We start from the raw sequence: 14726 nt of genomic DNA on the forward strand, positions 1-14726 counted from the left end.
CTCCATCAAAACTGCTTGTAGGATAGCAAGATATTAGACCCCTAAAAGATTTAGGAGACCTCCGAAACTAATTTGGTAGCAGAGACCAAGTCGTAACACTGAGGAACATTTGTGCACAGAACTTATTCTTCATTATAAGAATAAGGGCAATTGTCCAAGACACTATCACTCAAATGATTGCTGGCTCTTACTCTAGGCAATACGTGCCAAATCAGCGATCTGCAGAGAATGCTGCTTTCCCCTCCTTCTTGTCACTCACCACACCATAGGAGAAGGTGTCACAAGTCTCAGACACAGGCAGGCTCTGAATCACCTCCGGAGCCATCCAGGGAAACGTGCCCACCAAGGACATGTGTGTTGTGTGAGTCAGGAACTTGGATGCCCCAAAATCACAGATCTGAAGTGATGCAAACAGAATAGAAATAACCATTGCAACTAATTCAAAATGTGTATTTTGCAATCCATAGCCACAATCAATAGAACAATGTACTTATTGTGCACTAATCAAACCAGCAATGCAGATTTCTTTTGGCTACTGAAACCTGCACGTGTGCATCTGGTGGTGATGCTGTTGTTAGTAAATGCTACAAATGTGGGTATTACTACAATCAACTGCTATTTTCGTCACTGCAGTTTGCCAAAATCTGTTCTTGGCATTTAGCTCTATGATACATCAGGTACAGGGAAGGATTCAAAATAAATAAAAGGTACAATATATTGCCATGAGTTTTTGTTTAATCTCCTTTCCACTAGTCTCATTCACCAAAGCACCTATAGAAAAGTTCAGTGGTTTCTCAAACAAGCTAAGTTAGTCACTGCCCTCTTGTGTCCACATACTGTAGGTAAATAACATACCAGTATTTTATGCTCATATACCTTTCATATTCTGAGAATAAAGTCATAATGAAATCCTACCTTAAGAACCTTGTCTGCTGCCACAACAACTGCAAGACAAAATAAAAGTATGTATTTACTTTAAAGTATATGTAGCATAGTTTTGGAAACAAAAGAATATTCTAGAAATCAAATCCTTTACCATTCCTGGACTTTAGGTCTCTGTGGATCACCTTAACGGGGGCCTCTGAATGTAAATAGTGCATTCCTAAAACGAAAAATAAAGAGACGTTTTTCAGAAGGAGATCACTGGAAACTCCAATATACACACTGGTGGCTCTGATCAATCACATAAGAAAATAATGCATCTTTGTTTGACATACTGTATATATAGAGCAGCGATGAGGGAGACCTAGGGCTGCTTCAAGTAGAAAACCAAGGCTCATTGACCCATTATTTATATTTCCATGTAAAAGTACACTTACAGGCCCTACAAATACTAAAGCACATAAACGCTGGTGTGGACATTAATGACTGCAACAAATTAGGGCTTAAGCGAAGAGCAAAGTCAAACATTTTGTCTTGCCTTGTAAAACGTTTTAATACTTTCCAAGATATGTCTGTTTCTTACCAACACTTCTGATAATCAGCTGACAATCTCGTTTTCAGACCTCTCTAAGTGTCCAAGAAATTTACTAGTTAAGATACGACGTGCTAAGCGGTTTTCAAGGTGAGCTAAAGATGTAAACTCTGAAACTCTTAACATCAATGCAGGTGTTCGTCAGGGTTCAGCCTTGGGTTGTATCAGTTAATTATTGTTTTTTTTTCTATTTGTTTCCAAATGACAAATGTATCCAAGTTTTTATTGCATCCAGAAATCTAAATCTTGTATAAGATGAATATCATTTTTAAATATTTTTTTCTTTTCTTAAAATATTTTTCCACATATTTCCATTAAATGTGTATAATATTGCAACATACAGTATGCAAAATATTGCAATTTTGGATAGCTAGCAAGATGTCTTTTACTAATATAATCAAGGAGATAAAATAGTTGTCACATTTACCTCTGGCCATCTCTGTAGCCCATGTCATGATCTGCCCCATGTCCATTTCCTCACTCTCATCGCTGGACAGGTAATCATACAATGATCCACCACTCGCATACTCTGTAAAAAATAAATCGGATTATGTTTTATGGAATTGACAGTTTGTGATGGTAAAATGACTTACTGTGACAAAACCGTTCTCTGGAGGCGTTAAATTATACATATGAGTGTAGTATGTGAGAGCATTATGTGAAAACAATTGAACATTGAAATTCTGCCAGATGACTCCTAGAAGCCAGCTGACAGTGTATTGTTTACAAATTGCTCCTGCCAATGACCTGTTGCTGTGGATGAGTCAATTTATCACTAACTGAACACAGTGAGCCACCCTGTTAACTCAGGAGCCCACACATTTATAAACTCTAATCTAAAACACAAAATATTAGTCTTTCATAATAGTCTTTCTACTCTGTTTTCTAAAGTTTTAAACACTTCAAATGGGGTACTCCTTTTGGGCATTGACAACCACGTAGCCTTTTGCAAAATCCCCCTCACAAAACTGTCCATACAAATAAAGGTTTTGTTTAACACAAAGCATATGCAGAACAGGCAAATCCATCTTTTTGCTATCTGTAGACAGAGATCTTATTAGGTAAAGTGCTTGTATTTAGATAAACAAGCACTATCATACCAGTTAAAGCAGCAGGAAACCTCTGTTTGTGCATAATAACCCAATCATGGTCCAACACAGTAATGTAAACATGCAGCGGCACCAAGACAGGATTTTAATTAACAATCATAAAACACACCAATGTCTTTTATTATGAATCCGGACTTTGCATGGGTTTTTTATTTACGTTAAAAAGCTGACTGACAGCAGATCTACAAATAAGATCACCTCACTTCACCTGTGTGTGCAAGTAAACACTTTTAACACATCTAGCAACATTCCACGGATAATATCCTGCAGCTCTGTTGCAAACTTCTCTTTCGTTTTCGTATCATCTCCCTATTCAGAGAGAATTATTCTTGTCATAACAGGGTTTAAATCAGTGTGTGTGAAACAGCAAACCCTTGCAGACAAAGCCTTGCAGTGTATCTCACATGTGAATGTACCTTTACCCTAAAACAATAACTAATTCATTGGGTTTATGAGGCGGCTAAGTGACAGCAGATATTGTAAACCCATGCAGGTTGACATGGACAAACGGGATTGTAGATATAGGTTGTAGAAAGAGGGAACTGCCTAGCCTGATGATGTATGTCAACAGACTGAGGCAATTTATAACAGAGCTGATGAACGTGGACATGGCTTGGTCGGGATGGCCACAAGCATTTTTCCTGTATCTGGTGGTAATTAGATTCTGCTATGATAAATTGAGACACCATCTAGCCCCTTGACAACAAAATCTTCCTCTTTTACAGCTGCTGCTTAGGGGGCAAGAGGTTTATGTTAGTGGTCACAACTGCAAATGCTTTCACCTAACTGTTAACGACTATTACTCTCACACACAGCTATCGCATAGAAAGCATGGTTTGCATAACGTTTAGCATGAGTTTCACATGAGAGTGGTCTGCTCACAATAACCTCAATCTTCCTACTGAAGAAAACAAAACCTTTGAATACATGATCTGTGTAAAGTCACATGTAAAGGGACATCCCGTAAGTTAACTGGGGAACGAGGATATACACCTGCACAACATGCAGCTTTGTGAATGTAAGATGGGAAACTCTGTAGAGGCAGCAGTTGCCCAACTTTGTTACAATGTCATTTTCTGAAGAAGATGTTTCATAATACTGTATCTAGAATTTTAGCAGAGTCTTCCCAGAAAGGACAATTATTTCAGCATGGTGATAGAATACAAATCTCAGTCATGGAGGTTATGGGTTGACCAGAGATGACTGTAGTCATGCCATTGATGGGTGTGTCACACTGGGAAAACATTTTAGTGGGTGTGATGTGAAGAAGAATATATATCTTGATGTAAATGACAGGACGGTTATATCTAGTACAAAACAGTAAAACTGAAAAATAATATGTGTTTAAAGAAAGTTTTTTTTTTTTTTTTGACTGAGGAGTGTTTTGTTAAAGCATTTTCTTTTTCAATGCTAAATTTTGTTAATTGAATGAAGACAACACAACTTGGAGCATTGGCTGTTTTGATAACGGCAACACAGTTTTGTTGTTTTTGTCACCTCTTCCCAAAACCTGGCTTTTGTTTCTAACAATTTATCCAAACAATGGAAAGTAGTAGAGCGATATTGGCTTTTTTAACAAAAAAAACGCAGGGCTCCTTCTATAACATCTTTACAAAGGTAAAGATAGAAAGGCAGAACAACAATCTCTCTGTGTTTATCATTCATCATTCACCCTTCAAATAGCACACATCAAACACATCAAGTCATGTTTTACCAGATAGATACTGTATCACCAAACATGCTTGTTTGTTTAAGTTACTGTTTTTGTTTTTAATGACTTCTAGCTCTTGTTCTTATGGATTTTGAATGCATTTAGTATAAGGAGCTTTAGCTAAAGATTCTGTCAATACATGTAATGTTTGCAACAACACCCCTGGCCGGGAAAGAAACACATCTCAGTTTACTGTATTAGACAACACACAATGAACACACTTGATTTATTCACGAAAAATGTGAACTACGGGTTTCATTGACCACAAGCACAAAGAACATCTTTCATGTGTTTGAGCTGGCTGTGGGATGTCGTGTATTGTCCTCGTAATGGAAGGAGGTGATACTCCCTATTCAGGATGTGAGTGAGGGCTGCTACGACTTTCACTGTCAGCGTATTAATCTTTTTACTGGAAGGAGAGCGATGTTTGAGGACAAGACATTGAAATGATGACAATGACAATGACAATGAAATGACTCGGATCACAAGGTTTCCCAAACATGCAGTAACCCCTGAATGTCCCAGACATTTCAATAATGGCTGGCAATGTCAAACAGAAATGGTACTTCTTCATCATATCTAGTGATGGTCAAATGAAGCTTCGCCAACCACTGTCTTTCATTTCTGAGCTCTCACTAGATGGCGCTCTCTGTTCAACTAAGGGTTGAAAACACACTGAACTGCCATTCCTTTAACCTTTTTCTTTGAACAGAGAGCACCATCTAGTGAGCTCATAAAGTAAAGACAGTGGTTTGTGAAGCTTCATTTGACCATCACTAATCATATCTCAAGAGGCTCAGAGGTTCAGCCTTTGATGTAGAGTCAGTAAACATTTTAGGAGCCTGTAACACAGCTTCTAATCTTCATGTAGGCTTTAGGTGGGTGGTGCGCTGATGTTTCAGTGAAAAGAGTTTAGTTTTTCTTAGAAAGCGAATGAACTTTGGACATTTTTGCGCTGCACACTAAATCTCAATTACATACAGTGCTTAACTAATTAGTTAATTAATTGATTAGAAAACAACATTGGCAATCATTTTTGAATCGTTTTTCAAACAATACATTTTGCTGTTTCCAGTTTCTGAAATGTGTGCTTTGTTTTGCTAATTTATATAATTGTTAATTCAATATATTTTGGGGTTTCTGCTGTTGGTGGGACAAAACAAGGAGTTTGAAGCATCACCATGGGTCCTGGAACACTGTGATGGTCATTTGGCCACAAATGTCTTTTTTTTTTAGGATTACGTTTTCATTATTCAGTTGATAGTGAAGCGGCGGACAGGAAACGAGCTAAGAGAGAAGGGGGGATGAGTTGCACAAGTTCCACAGCTGGAATTAAACGTTTTGGATATGAGGCATGCGCTGTAACCTTCCAGCTACCAAGGCGCTCCTGTCCACTACTTCTGACATCTTACAGACAAAAAATTAACAAAATATCAAAACAAAAATTGACCGATTAATCATAATCATAATTGTCATTTCACAGCCTTTATAACACTATGCTGTACTTAATTAAAAGTAACCTGTGATTTGTTTGTAATTTAGTTTGTTTGAAGTTTTATTTACTGTTTTATTTTTATTTCAATTTATATATTTTCCTATTTTTATTGTTTGTTGTTTTTTACAGTTTTTTGGTCTTATTTTGAACAATTTCACTCTTGTAAAGCACGTTGTGACTTTGTTCTGTAAAAGGTGCCATATTGAATTGATTATGTTGAATTAATAATAATATAATGTATAATAATAATAATAATAATAATAATAATAATAATAAATAAGAAGAAGAAGAAGAGAAGAAGAACCATAATAATATTGTTATTATATGGAGCATCATCATCAATACAGCATAACAACACTGAGATAGACCAAACTTAAAAAACGGCAAATTAAGAAACTCTGCCCGAAGCAAAAGCGCAGGATGACAAAAGAAGCCAGTTGATTGTCTTAAATCCAAATGCAGAAGAACAAGGGGAGATCAGCGCTATAACAATTGGACAAACAAAACACCAGCAGAACAAACTTAAATAACATCTCCACAATAAAGTGAAAGTTTGTGCAGAGGCATTGAGGGCCCCTTGCCACATGAGCTGTATTCTTCTCAGCCTATAAGTTGAATACACAAAAAAGGGGCACACAATTACGGTATCAATGTGTGCACTTCCTGAACCCTCTGGCATTCACTTCTGCTTCCATAGAAACCGCTGCACCATTCAGTGTTGAGCAAACTGCAACTGATGCAAACAGATTCAGCTGCTGCTGCGTTTTGCAGCCCGGCAACTCTGTTGTACACTGATTATTATTGAGACATACTGTATTTATGACACAATCAATATGAAGGCTTTAGATTTAAAAAATCTTACCGGTGACGATTCCATAGTTGGGAGCTTCAACAATCGCGCCATAAAATTGGATGATGTTACGGTGGCTGAGGACACTGAGAATTTCAGCCTAAACAACAGACAGACAAGAGGAAAACAACTTTTTCACGCTGATGGAGGTTGACATGCAAATGTATGAACGTCATTATATCAATGTCTAAAGAAGCAAGTGTCTGCAGCCATGCTAACGCACAGCAGTGCTTTGATCTAAATGCTAATGTCAGCATGCTAACGTGCTCACAATAAGAATGTTAACATGCTAATGCTAAGGAGGGTAAATGTTTACCACATTTACCATTTCAGTGTAGCATGTTAGCGTTTGGTAGACAAAGTACAGCTGGGGCTGTTTGGCATGGCATTAGTTTTGTAGTTATTTGCTCATGAACCAAAGTACTGGACTTAGTGAAATTCGGACATGATGATGCCACTGGATGAAAAGTTAATGTTTTACCAAATTACATTTTTTACATACATACAACAATTAATCTATCTTATAGTTGTTGAGACATTTCACAAAAAAACACAAATGTCAACTTCATGATGACGCTAGAGAAAAAGTCAGGGGATCACCAAAGTCAGTAATATGCATCCACTTGGACTGTACATGTCTGTATAAAATTTCATGAAAATCCAAAGTAGTGGACCGTCCAACAGAGCCATGTTGCTAGCATGGGGCAAAAAGTATATATACATGTATGTTCTAGTGTGTTATATTGATTTATTACACATCTTTGTTGAATACTAGATTCTGATTGATGAATTACAGCATTCCTCAGATTGTTATATCTGCACAGCAAGTCATTATTTCGAATTGAAGGGTGATGAAGGGGTCTTAAATCACTCTGAATGGATTTCCTTTGCAATAATGACCTGCTCGCTTTACATTAACCCTGCTTATTACACGACAACTAATAGGACTATATGATATGAGGAAAATATGCAATATGCGATATTGTTATTGCAATGTCAATTTCAAACGTATTTATATAACACATTTAAACAACTGTGGTTGACCAAAGTGCCGAAAAAGACAGACTATCAAATACATAATTATTACGTAAAAATACATAGTTACAAATAATATGAAACAAAACACATTAAAAGACATTTGACACCCACTCAGCTAGGACCAAAGGCCAGAGTAAAAATTGTGTCTTAAAAGTATATATAGTCTGCGCCTCTCGAATATACAACGGAAGGTTATTCCAGAGGATGGAAACACTCACCGCAAAAACTCGATCCCCTCTACGTTAAGCCTAGCTTTTGGGACATCCGGAAGCAAGTGGTTGGTTGACTTTAGTGTTCTAACTGCTGTGTAGTGATGTAAAAGTTCAGCCAAAGCTTTGAAATCAAAAATGTGACATCTACACTGTTGAATATCGCGATAACAATATTATTTGCAATAAACAGATATTAAAGTGTATTTAGTTCTGCCTTGCAGCTGTATTCAGTATTCTGCAAAATTACAGAAAATGTTGTTGAATTTAAAAAAAAATAAAAAAAAGTAATTTATAACATTCTTTTATTGATGAAATTACACGTTGAATTTAAAATTTTATTAAAATAGGCTAGTTTTAATACTAATACTCTCTTTCAACTATGAACAATTTATATAACACGGATTCTCAATAAAGCGTGCCATAACAGGCAGATGTTTTTATTTATTGTTTTATTTGACTTAAAGTATTTATATATTACTGCATTTGAGGTTAAATAGCAGATTTATTTCCACCATCCTCCAAGACCTTTAATAAAAAACTATAATAAACTTAGTTTTTTTTACTTATGAAACCTGACTCGTAATCTGTGCAAAATCGCTATGGTGTCTTTTGGGATATGTGGCAGCCTTTCGCGATGTGTTTATTGCGCAAGTTCATATTGCAACAACAATAAAAAAAGACATATTGTGCAGCCCACAATAGAAAGAAATCAATTATTAAAATATTGATTTTAAAATGATTTTATTGACTTAAAGATGATGATCAGAACTGCGTCCATAGCAACGGTCTGTTATTCACAGCAGTGGACGATAGAAAGCAGTATTTGACCAATCAGAATTGAGAATTCAACAGAGCTGTGTAATAAATGAATATAACATACTCTGGCCCAGAACAATTCATGTGAAACCATTGCTAGAATGAACAGAAACCTGATAAAACCAATCCATTTCATTTTAGCCAAACACTGTAATTATTAGAACAATTGGTTCAATGTGAAAGGATTACATTATAATTTTCACTGAACAATCATCTCTCCAACACTTGAGTGAAGTTGAATGGATATCTGTAATCTTTTACAATTTCATAAAAGAAACCATGAATCACTTTCTGAACATCCTATCACAAGCCAACAACTATAACACAATTTCTGTGAAAAGATTTTTTTTGTCTGTAAGACAATGAGCCTGAGCTTTCAAAGAAATCTCAAGAACAGTCTCTGCTGTAATTTGGGCCGAATACATTCCTTCATTTGGCAATACTGTTTCTTGCATAGCACATTTCTAAAAGAGGGGGTGTATAATGACCATGAGTGCTGGGTACAGAAGTCACCACATCGGGCTAAATGGGGTAGCAATTAAAATGATTACTATACTGACAATTAAAAAGTATATGAAAAGCCCAGGCAATTATGACTCCTACCTCGTTTTCAATCTTGAGCAGTTTCTTCACTGCCACCTCTTTGTCCTGGGAGATCCACCTGGCTCGGTACACACTCCCAAAGCTGCCGCCGCCACAGTTCTCGTAGAAGTGGATGTCATCGAACCTGATTTGCACGAAGGAGGCGCTTGGAGACGACATCTCATAATGACACTCAGCACCAACTATGAGGGAAGGAAGGAAGTCTGGTTCAATAATGTCCCGTAAGGTAAAACAAACTTACTTCTGCTGTGTAAGATGCTTGAAGAATAGCTTTACTCTAAAACACCACCTTTGAGAGTGTGACTGCAGGTTAGACGAGACTCCAACATGATCTAAAAAGGGGCCACTGAGGCTGATTCTGCATATAGGGATATCCCTGGTTTTAGAACCGTCATTTACTGACCATCTCTTTTCCACACCCTCCTCATCATCAGCACCAGTAAGCAATGAGCTCAGGATCCAGGCTCTGCTTGTATAAGGTTGATGGCATGCCTGGTATGCTGTGATCATGCAGCCAAAGTCACACACTATTCCAGCATGGTCTACAATGTTCGGTACAAGTAAGGCCACAGACAGAGAGTGCAAAAAATTGACTTTCTCTGACTGTTTCAAGACAAAAACATAGGGAAAACCTCATATTCTCTAAGGCCATGCTTGGAGTATTTGTGTAAACCAGAGTTAGAAATGTAATGCTACCAAACGGGAGTCCACACAGATTGATTATCACATAATTTTGTTTGTCCGTGAGAGCATAAAAAGCATCTTATAAAGGATATAATTCCATCATTACCGGAAATTGTAGCTCTGTTATTGTTCATAGGTTTTCCATTTCAAGCAGAGCAATTACAGCTGTTAAAAGGCTGCTACCTGGGTCTTCATTGGGATTGCTATCCAGCCCAGCAGGAAATGCCTTCATTGTCACAAAGGGGGGCCATTGCTTTCTGCTGATTTACTTGTATGTATGCTATACTTAGCCTCACAACAATCTGCTCAGTGGACCAGCCCACAGTAGGCAATTTTCCGTCCACTCAAGAAGCCTGGGTTACTGGGATATGGTAGCACTCCTGCGCTCCTTCCTGCTTGTTCTCACTTAATAGCAAACACTGCAACAATAACAGCCTGATAGCCATATGTCAAACCACAGGTAGGTACTGTAATCAAAATCAAATGAAAAATAAACCACACAAAGCTAGCAGATAGTGTGTTGACCTGTCAGCTATTCAACATCCAAACTGTCAGCAGCGTGGTGAAATCTGAGCACAGACACATCCAGATGTTGATATCACAATTTGAAATAGTAACCAAGGATCTTACAGTGCGTGGTTGGATAGCCTATTGATCATGCTCTGTGTGGCTTAGGTTATTGGGATAATTTGGATGACTAACGTTATATGGCTTTATAAAGACAAGATGCACTGCAAACATTTCACAACATTCAAAAATGTAAAAGCTTCAACAATTAAGAGAGTTGAAAATAACCTGCATTACTATTACTATTACTGTCAGTATTATTATGACTGTACTTGTTATCATCTCACTTTAACAGAAGCCCTTAATAAACCCTGTGTTATGTCAGACACCCAACAGCCGCAAAACAAAACTGTACACATATCAAAACTGTACATTATGAATCAGCATAAGACTGTTCTTAATCACATGGATGCCAGTAGGCTACTTTGTGAATAGCCTACTGTATCTAACTTGTACTTTTTGACTTTTTTTTTTTTTTTTTACATACCGACATTAAGTGCGAAGTTTTCGTCTTCAGAGCAGCTTGTCGTCGGTGCACGTTACAAACGTTTAGTAAGACGCCCGGAGAAGTTCAGAGTTCCGGTAAATCTCATGTGACGTTTTTTCTGTCTCACTCACTCCGCGGTGGTTTTACTGGTTGCACAACTTCTTCCAGCAGCAGTCAACACTGACTGGACTGGACTCTTTCACACTCACGATCCTGATGACAACAGCTCCCCCAGCTGGATCAAAGTGGGACAAACTACAAAGTCCTCCAATGTTGTTTTCCTACACCGACCTGGGACTGTGGTGCTCCACGTGTGGTCCGCGGACCAGTCGAGGTCCACTCTAAAATGCTATAGGTCCCTTAAATATGGAACAACACTGGACCTTTTTATTCTTCTGTCACATGTTATTGGGTTCATTTATTGTGTTAATATTCCCCTTGTTGTCTTTTTGAAGGCTACTGTACATTGTACGTTGCTTTGTATGCACAAATGAGCTTAATTGCCACTCCTAGCTCCTGCTCATTCATATCAAACTTGTTTATTTGTGGAAAGTAATTAATTACATTCACTCAAGTACTGCACTATAGGTACACTTTTGAGGTGTTTTTTTACTTAAGTAAAGATAGAATATATTATGTTACTACATTATATTTAAAAGAATATTGCACTTTTTACCCCACTACATTGATTTGAAAGCCATACTTAATGTTTACTTCACAGGTTTAAATTTTTTATAGGTCTACAAAATACCCCCTGGCCATTTTATTAGACACACCTACACTTTCAAATTGGTGGATTGTACTGTTCTGAAGTGCATGGGGGTTTGGCCTTGACCAACTGCCACTTTGCTCGTTTTAAAGACATGATTTCTTTCTCTCATGGGTGGGTCAAATTCTCTGGGAGGGCAAAGCAGAGAAATTACCTATTATGACCTCACAAGGGGCAAGATTCCAGATCGGCCTATCTGAGCTTTGACTTCCTCAAAGGCAGAGCAGAATACCCAGGGCTCAGTTTACACCTATCACGCAATTTCTAGCCACTGGGGGAACATAGGCGGGCTGGGGGAACGCATATTAATGCTAAAAAAAACTCAAAATGCCATGGGACCTTTAAAGAAGCAAGCTTGTGACTGGGAGATTTCTGGTTCAATCCCCAGACCAACAGGATAAAATCTGGGTGGGTAAAGTGAAAGAGCAGCACTTGTCCTGTATACTTAAAATAGTATACTAAAAGTTATACTATTTTAACATGGCATTTTTGCAAACAATGTATCAATTAAATAGCAAAATAAAACAATAATGACAATACGTTGCACAACTACATCTAAAATATTTATTGTTTCAGCACACAAAAGGTTTTCAGACATTTACTGTATCTCCAAAGAGAAATGTGCTCACACAAAGAAAAGGCAAACAACTCTTTGCATGCTGATACAGTTTACAACACATACAACTTTCACAAACTTAAATATGTATAAATATTGTTTGATACAAAAGATACGAAACAACTGAATATCAGGAATATCAAGACTTTGCATTTTTAAAGCATCAGCATCACACAGTGTTTGCATCTGAAATGTTAATCTGATAAATGAGATACCCCACCAAAAATGGTTAATTCCTTAAATTGTCGCTCTTGTTTGACTTGGAGATGATGGTGCAGCACAGAGTTATGAGAGGTACTTCACCCACCAACAATTACTGCTGTTAAACTATCCCAAATTACTCTAATAAAAGGCTTACCAAGTCATGCGTCTGAAAGAATCTCTCATTATCAGTTATGTCATTAGGCCATCCATGTGATTGCCTGTGTTGGAGTAAATTCATCCCAGTGCAAGCGCATGTCATGAAATGAAGCAGCATCAGAGTGTAACATTTCTGTCCCTGAGTGGTTTAAGACCTGCGGGGCTCAAGTCCATGAGAGAGCTGAGATAGCGTCCTTTGGTTGTCGATCACGTTGAGTTGACGTACATAAGTCCGAACTTCTGGGTTCTTGCTAGCCAGAGGTGAATCTGGACCTGGTTAAATGAGTGATGGATGGAAGTAAAAATGTTAAAATGCAATGAATTCCCTGAAAAATCCAAAACAAAGAACTGGAGTCTAATTGAAATGCATTATTTGTTATCAAACCATTTTGATACTTTATCCCAATTTTTCTCGCTATGAAATAAACTTTTGGGATGCACACTCACTGAATGGTTGGCTCCTACAGTATCTCACTATCTTCACCGTGTTAGCGATCATCCGCTGAAAACCAAAGAGAAATGATCAGCAACAGATATAGCAATTAACTGAATAGCAGAAAAAATAGCTGTACACCAACTGCACCAATCTGCATCTTCAGAGCCTCACCATTTTCTCAAAATTGACCAAATAGTCAATAAACGTCTTGTTGCCCTCATGAGTGAATGTCATGTCTAGAAAAGACCAATTGTTGAGATGATTAAAGCTGTTGAAGAAGCAATTCAACCACAGAACAACCATATCATAAAGGTTAATATGACATTGAATTCAAAATAAAGGATCATCAAATAACTCTGACCTTTGATTAGCAGCGGCATGAAAGGAATGATGGGAGGTTCCAGCTTGGCAACTGTCAGTCGGTACGCCCGGTGGTTCCTGGACGGGTCCTGTGGAAACAGTCACACTGTTCTGAGATCTGCCGTCGCCGTGTTAAAGAGATCCTTCACAGTGCCATCCGAGGATGATAATGCTAAACCCAAACTTGACCAGCTGACAGTGGAAGATATGCTTATTTTGGACAGAAAACACAACAACTCAAAGATAGAGACCCTTTGTACAAAATGAGTCGTTTCAACTTACCATGAAGTTTTCAAATTCCGAATAAAACTTCTTGAATTTGTTAGGAAGTTTCTGTGAAAACAGATGCCACTAAAGGTTAACTTGCAGTTAGGATAAGAATCATTTTGACACAGACAGGTACCCACCTCCCAGGTCTGCCTCAATCTGCACACAGCTGGGTTACTCAGTCCCATAATGATAGCAAAGAAGGCATTCAGATTCCTGTAATCTTTGCAGCTTTAAAAGAAAACATGAAAAAGTAGAGTAGTGAATGAACAAAACTGTAAGCTGAATCAAAGAACAGCAGAATAGACAGTTAAACAAAGTCCACTTACTGGGCTGCAATCTTGATGAACTTCTTCAGAAGCTGCACCCTCTTGTTGAGCTGAGAACACAGACACATCTCTGTGATCACCCAAAACTGAATTTCATTAAACCTCCTCAGGAACAGGTCCAGGTTCACTGTGGTTTTCTTGACGTTTTGCCTCCCAAATGTATGGTAGATGAGTTCAAGCTGTTGGACACCAAAGAAAAACACTTTTGTGAGCAAAATAGTGGATCAACTGAAAGTAAACCAAATTAACTTTAAGTTATGCCACCAAGTCTGGTCTCTCATACCTCATGTACACAGTGAAAGAGCTCCCAGTCATAGGAAGTCATGTGGTAAGCCACATCCTTAGAGCTCATTAACTCAAAACCGGCCAACAGACCTGTGGAGGAACCCTCCTGCTGGGTAGAGGGGTCTAATAAACAAGAAATAACAGCCTTGTATTTTTGATAATCATGTAATCTACTGCAGGAATTAATGTTTTGCACTATTAAAAACAACAATGCAAAGACCATCTACTGGTGACATTGGCCAAAATACAATAAAATGA

General features: G+C 37.8%; 2 protein-coding genes across 5 annotated transcripts in view; both read right to left on the reverse strand.

Annotated features, from left to right (window-relative positions):
• The window catches only part of map3k20a (mitogen-activated protein kinase kinase kinase 20a), a 31513-nt gene extending 20235 nt beyond the window's left edge, over nucleotides 1–11278 (reverse strand). The window contains exons 1-7 of one of the 3 annotated variants that reach the window (XM_032528931.1): nucleotides 9598–9900; nucleotides 9309–9490; nucleotides 6652–6739; nucleotides 1902–2003; nucleotides 1037–1102; nucleotides 916–944; nucleotides 260–397 (exon numbers count right to left, since the gene is read on the reverse strand). In XM_032528931.1, coding sequence (XP_032384822.1) covers nucleotides 260–397; nucleotides 916–944; nucleotides 1037–1102; nucleotides 1902–2003; nucleotides 6652–6739; nucleotides 9309–9490; nucleotides 9598–9637 — 645 coding nt within the window. In that variant the 5' untranslated portion in view covers nucleotides 9638–9900. Of the gene's footprint in view, nucleotides 1–259; nucleotides 398–915; nucleotides 945–1036; nucleotides 1103–1901; nucleotides 2004–6651; nucleotides 6740–9308; nucleotides 9491–9597; nucleotides 9901–11046 lie in introns of those variants that run through there. The other 2 variants (XM_032528932.1, XM_032528933.1) reach the window with 2 other exon arrangements.
• Nucleotides 11279–12365: 1087 nt separating this feature from the next.
• The window catches only part of rapgef4a (Rap guanine nucleotide exchange factor 4a), a 32220-nt gene continuing 29859 nt past the window's right edge, over nucleotides 12366–14726 (reverse strand). The window contains exons 24-31 of one of the 2 annotated variants that reach the window (XM_032528937.1): nucleotides 14467–14591; nucleotides 14184–14362; nucleotides 13995–14085; nucleotides 13870–13920; nucleotides 13589–13676; nucleotides 13399–13463; nucleotides 13239–13293; nucleotides 12366–13064 (exon numbers count right to left, since the gene is read on the reverse strand). In XM_032528937.1, coding sequence (XP_032384828.1) covers nucleotides 12940–13064; nucleotides 13239–13293; nucleotides 13399–13463; nucleotides 13589–13676; nucleotides 13870–13920; nucleotides 13995–14085; nucleotides 14184–14362; nucleotides 14467–14591 — 779 coding nt within the window. In that variant the 3' untranslated portion in view covers nucleotides 12366–12939. Of the gene's footprint in view, nucleotides 13065–13238; nucleotides 13294–13398; nucleotides 13464–13588; nucleotides 13677–13869; nucleotides 13921–13994; nucleotides 14086–14183; nucleotides 14363–14466; nucleotides 14592–14726 lie in introns of those variants that run through there. The other variant, XR_004334017.1, reaches the window with a different exon arrangement.

This window comes from Etheostoma spectabile, chromosome 11 (assembly GCF_008692095.1).
Source record: "Etheostoma spectabile isolate EspeVRDwgs_2016 chromosome 11, UIUC_Espe_1.0, whole genome shotgun sequence".
Taxonomy (NCBI): domain Eukaryota; kingdom Metazoa; phylum Chordata; class Actinopteri; order Perciformes; family Percidae; genus Etheostoma; species Etheostoma spectabile.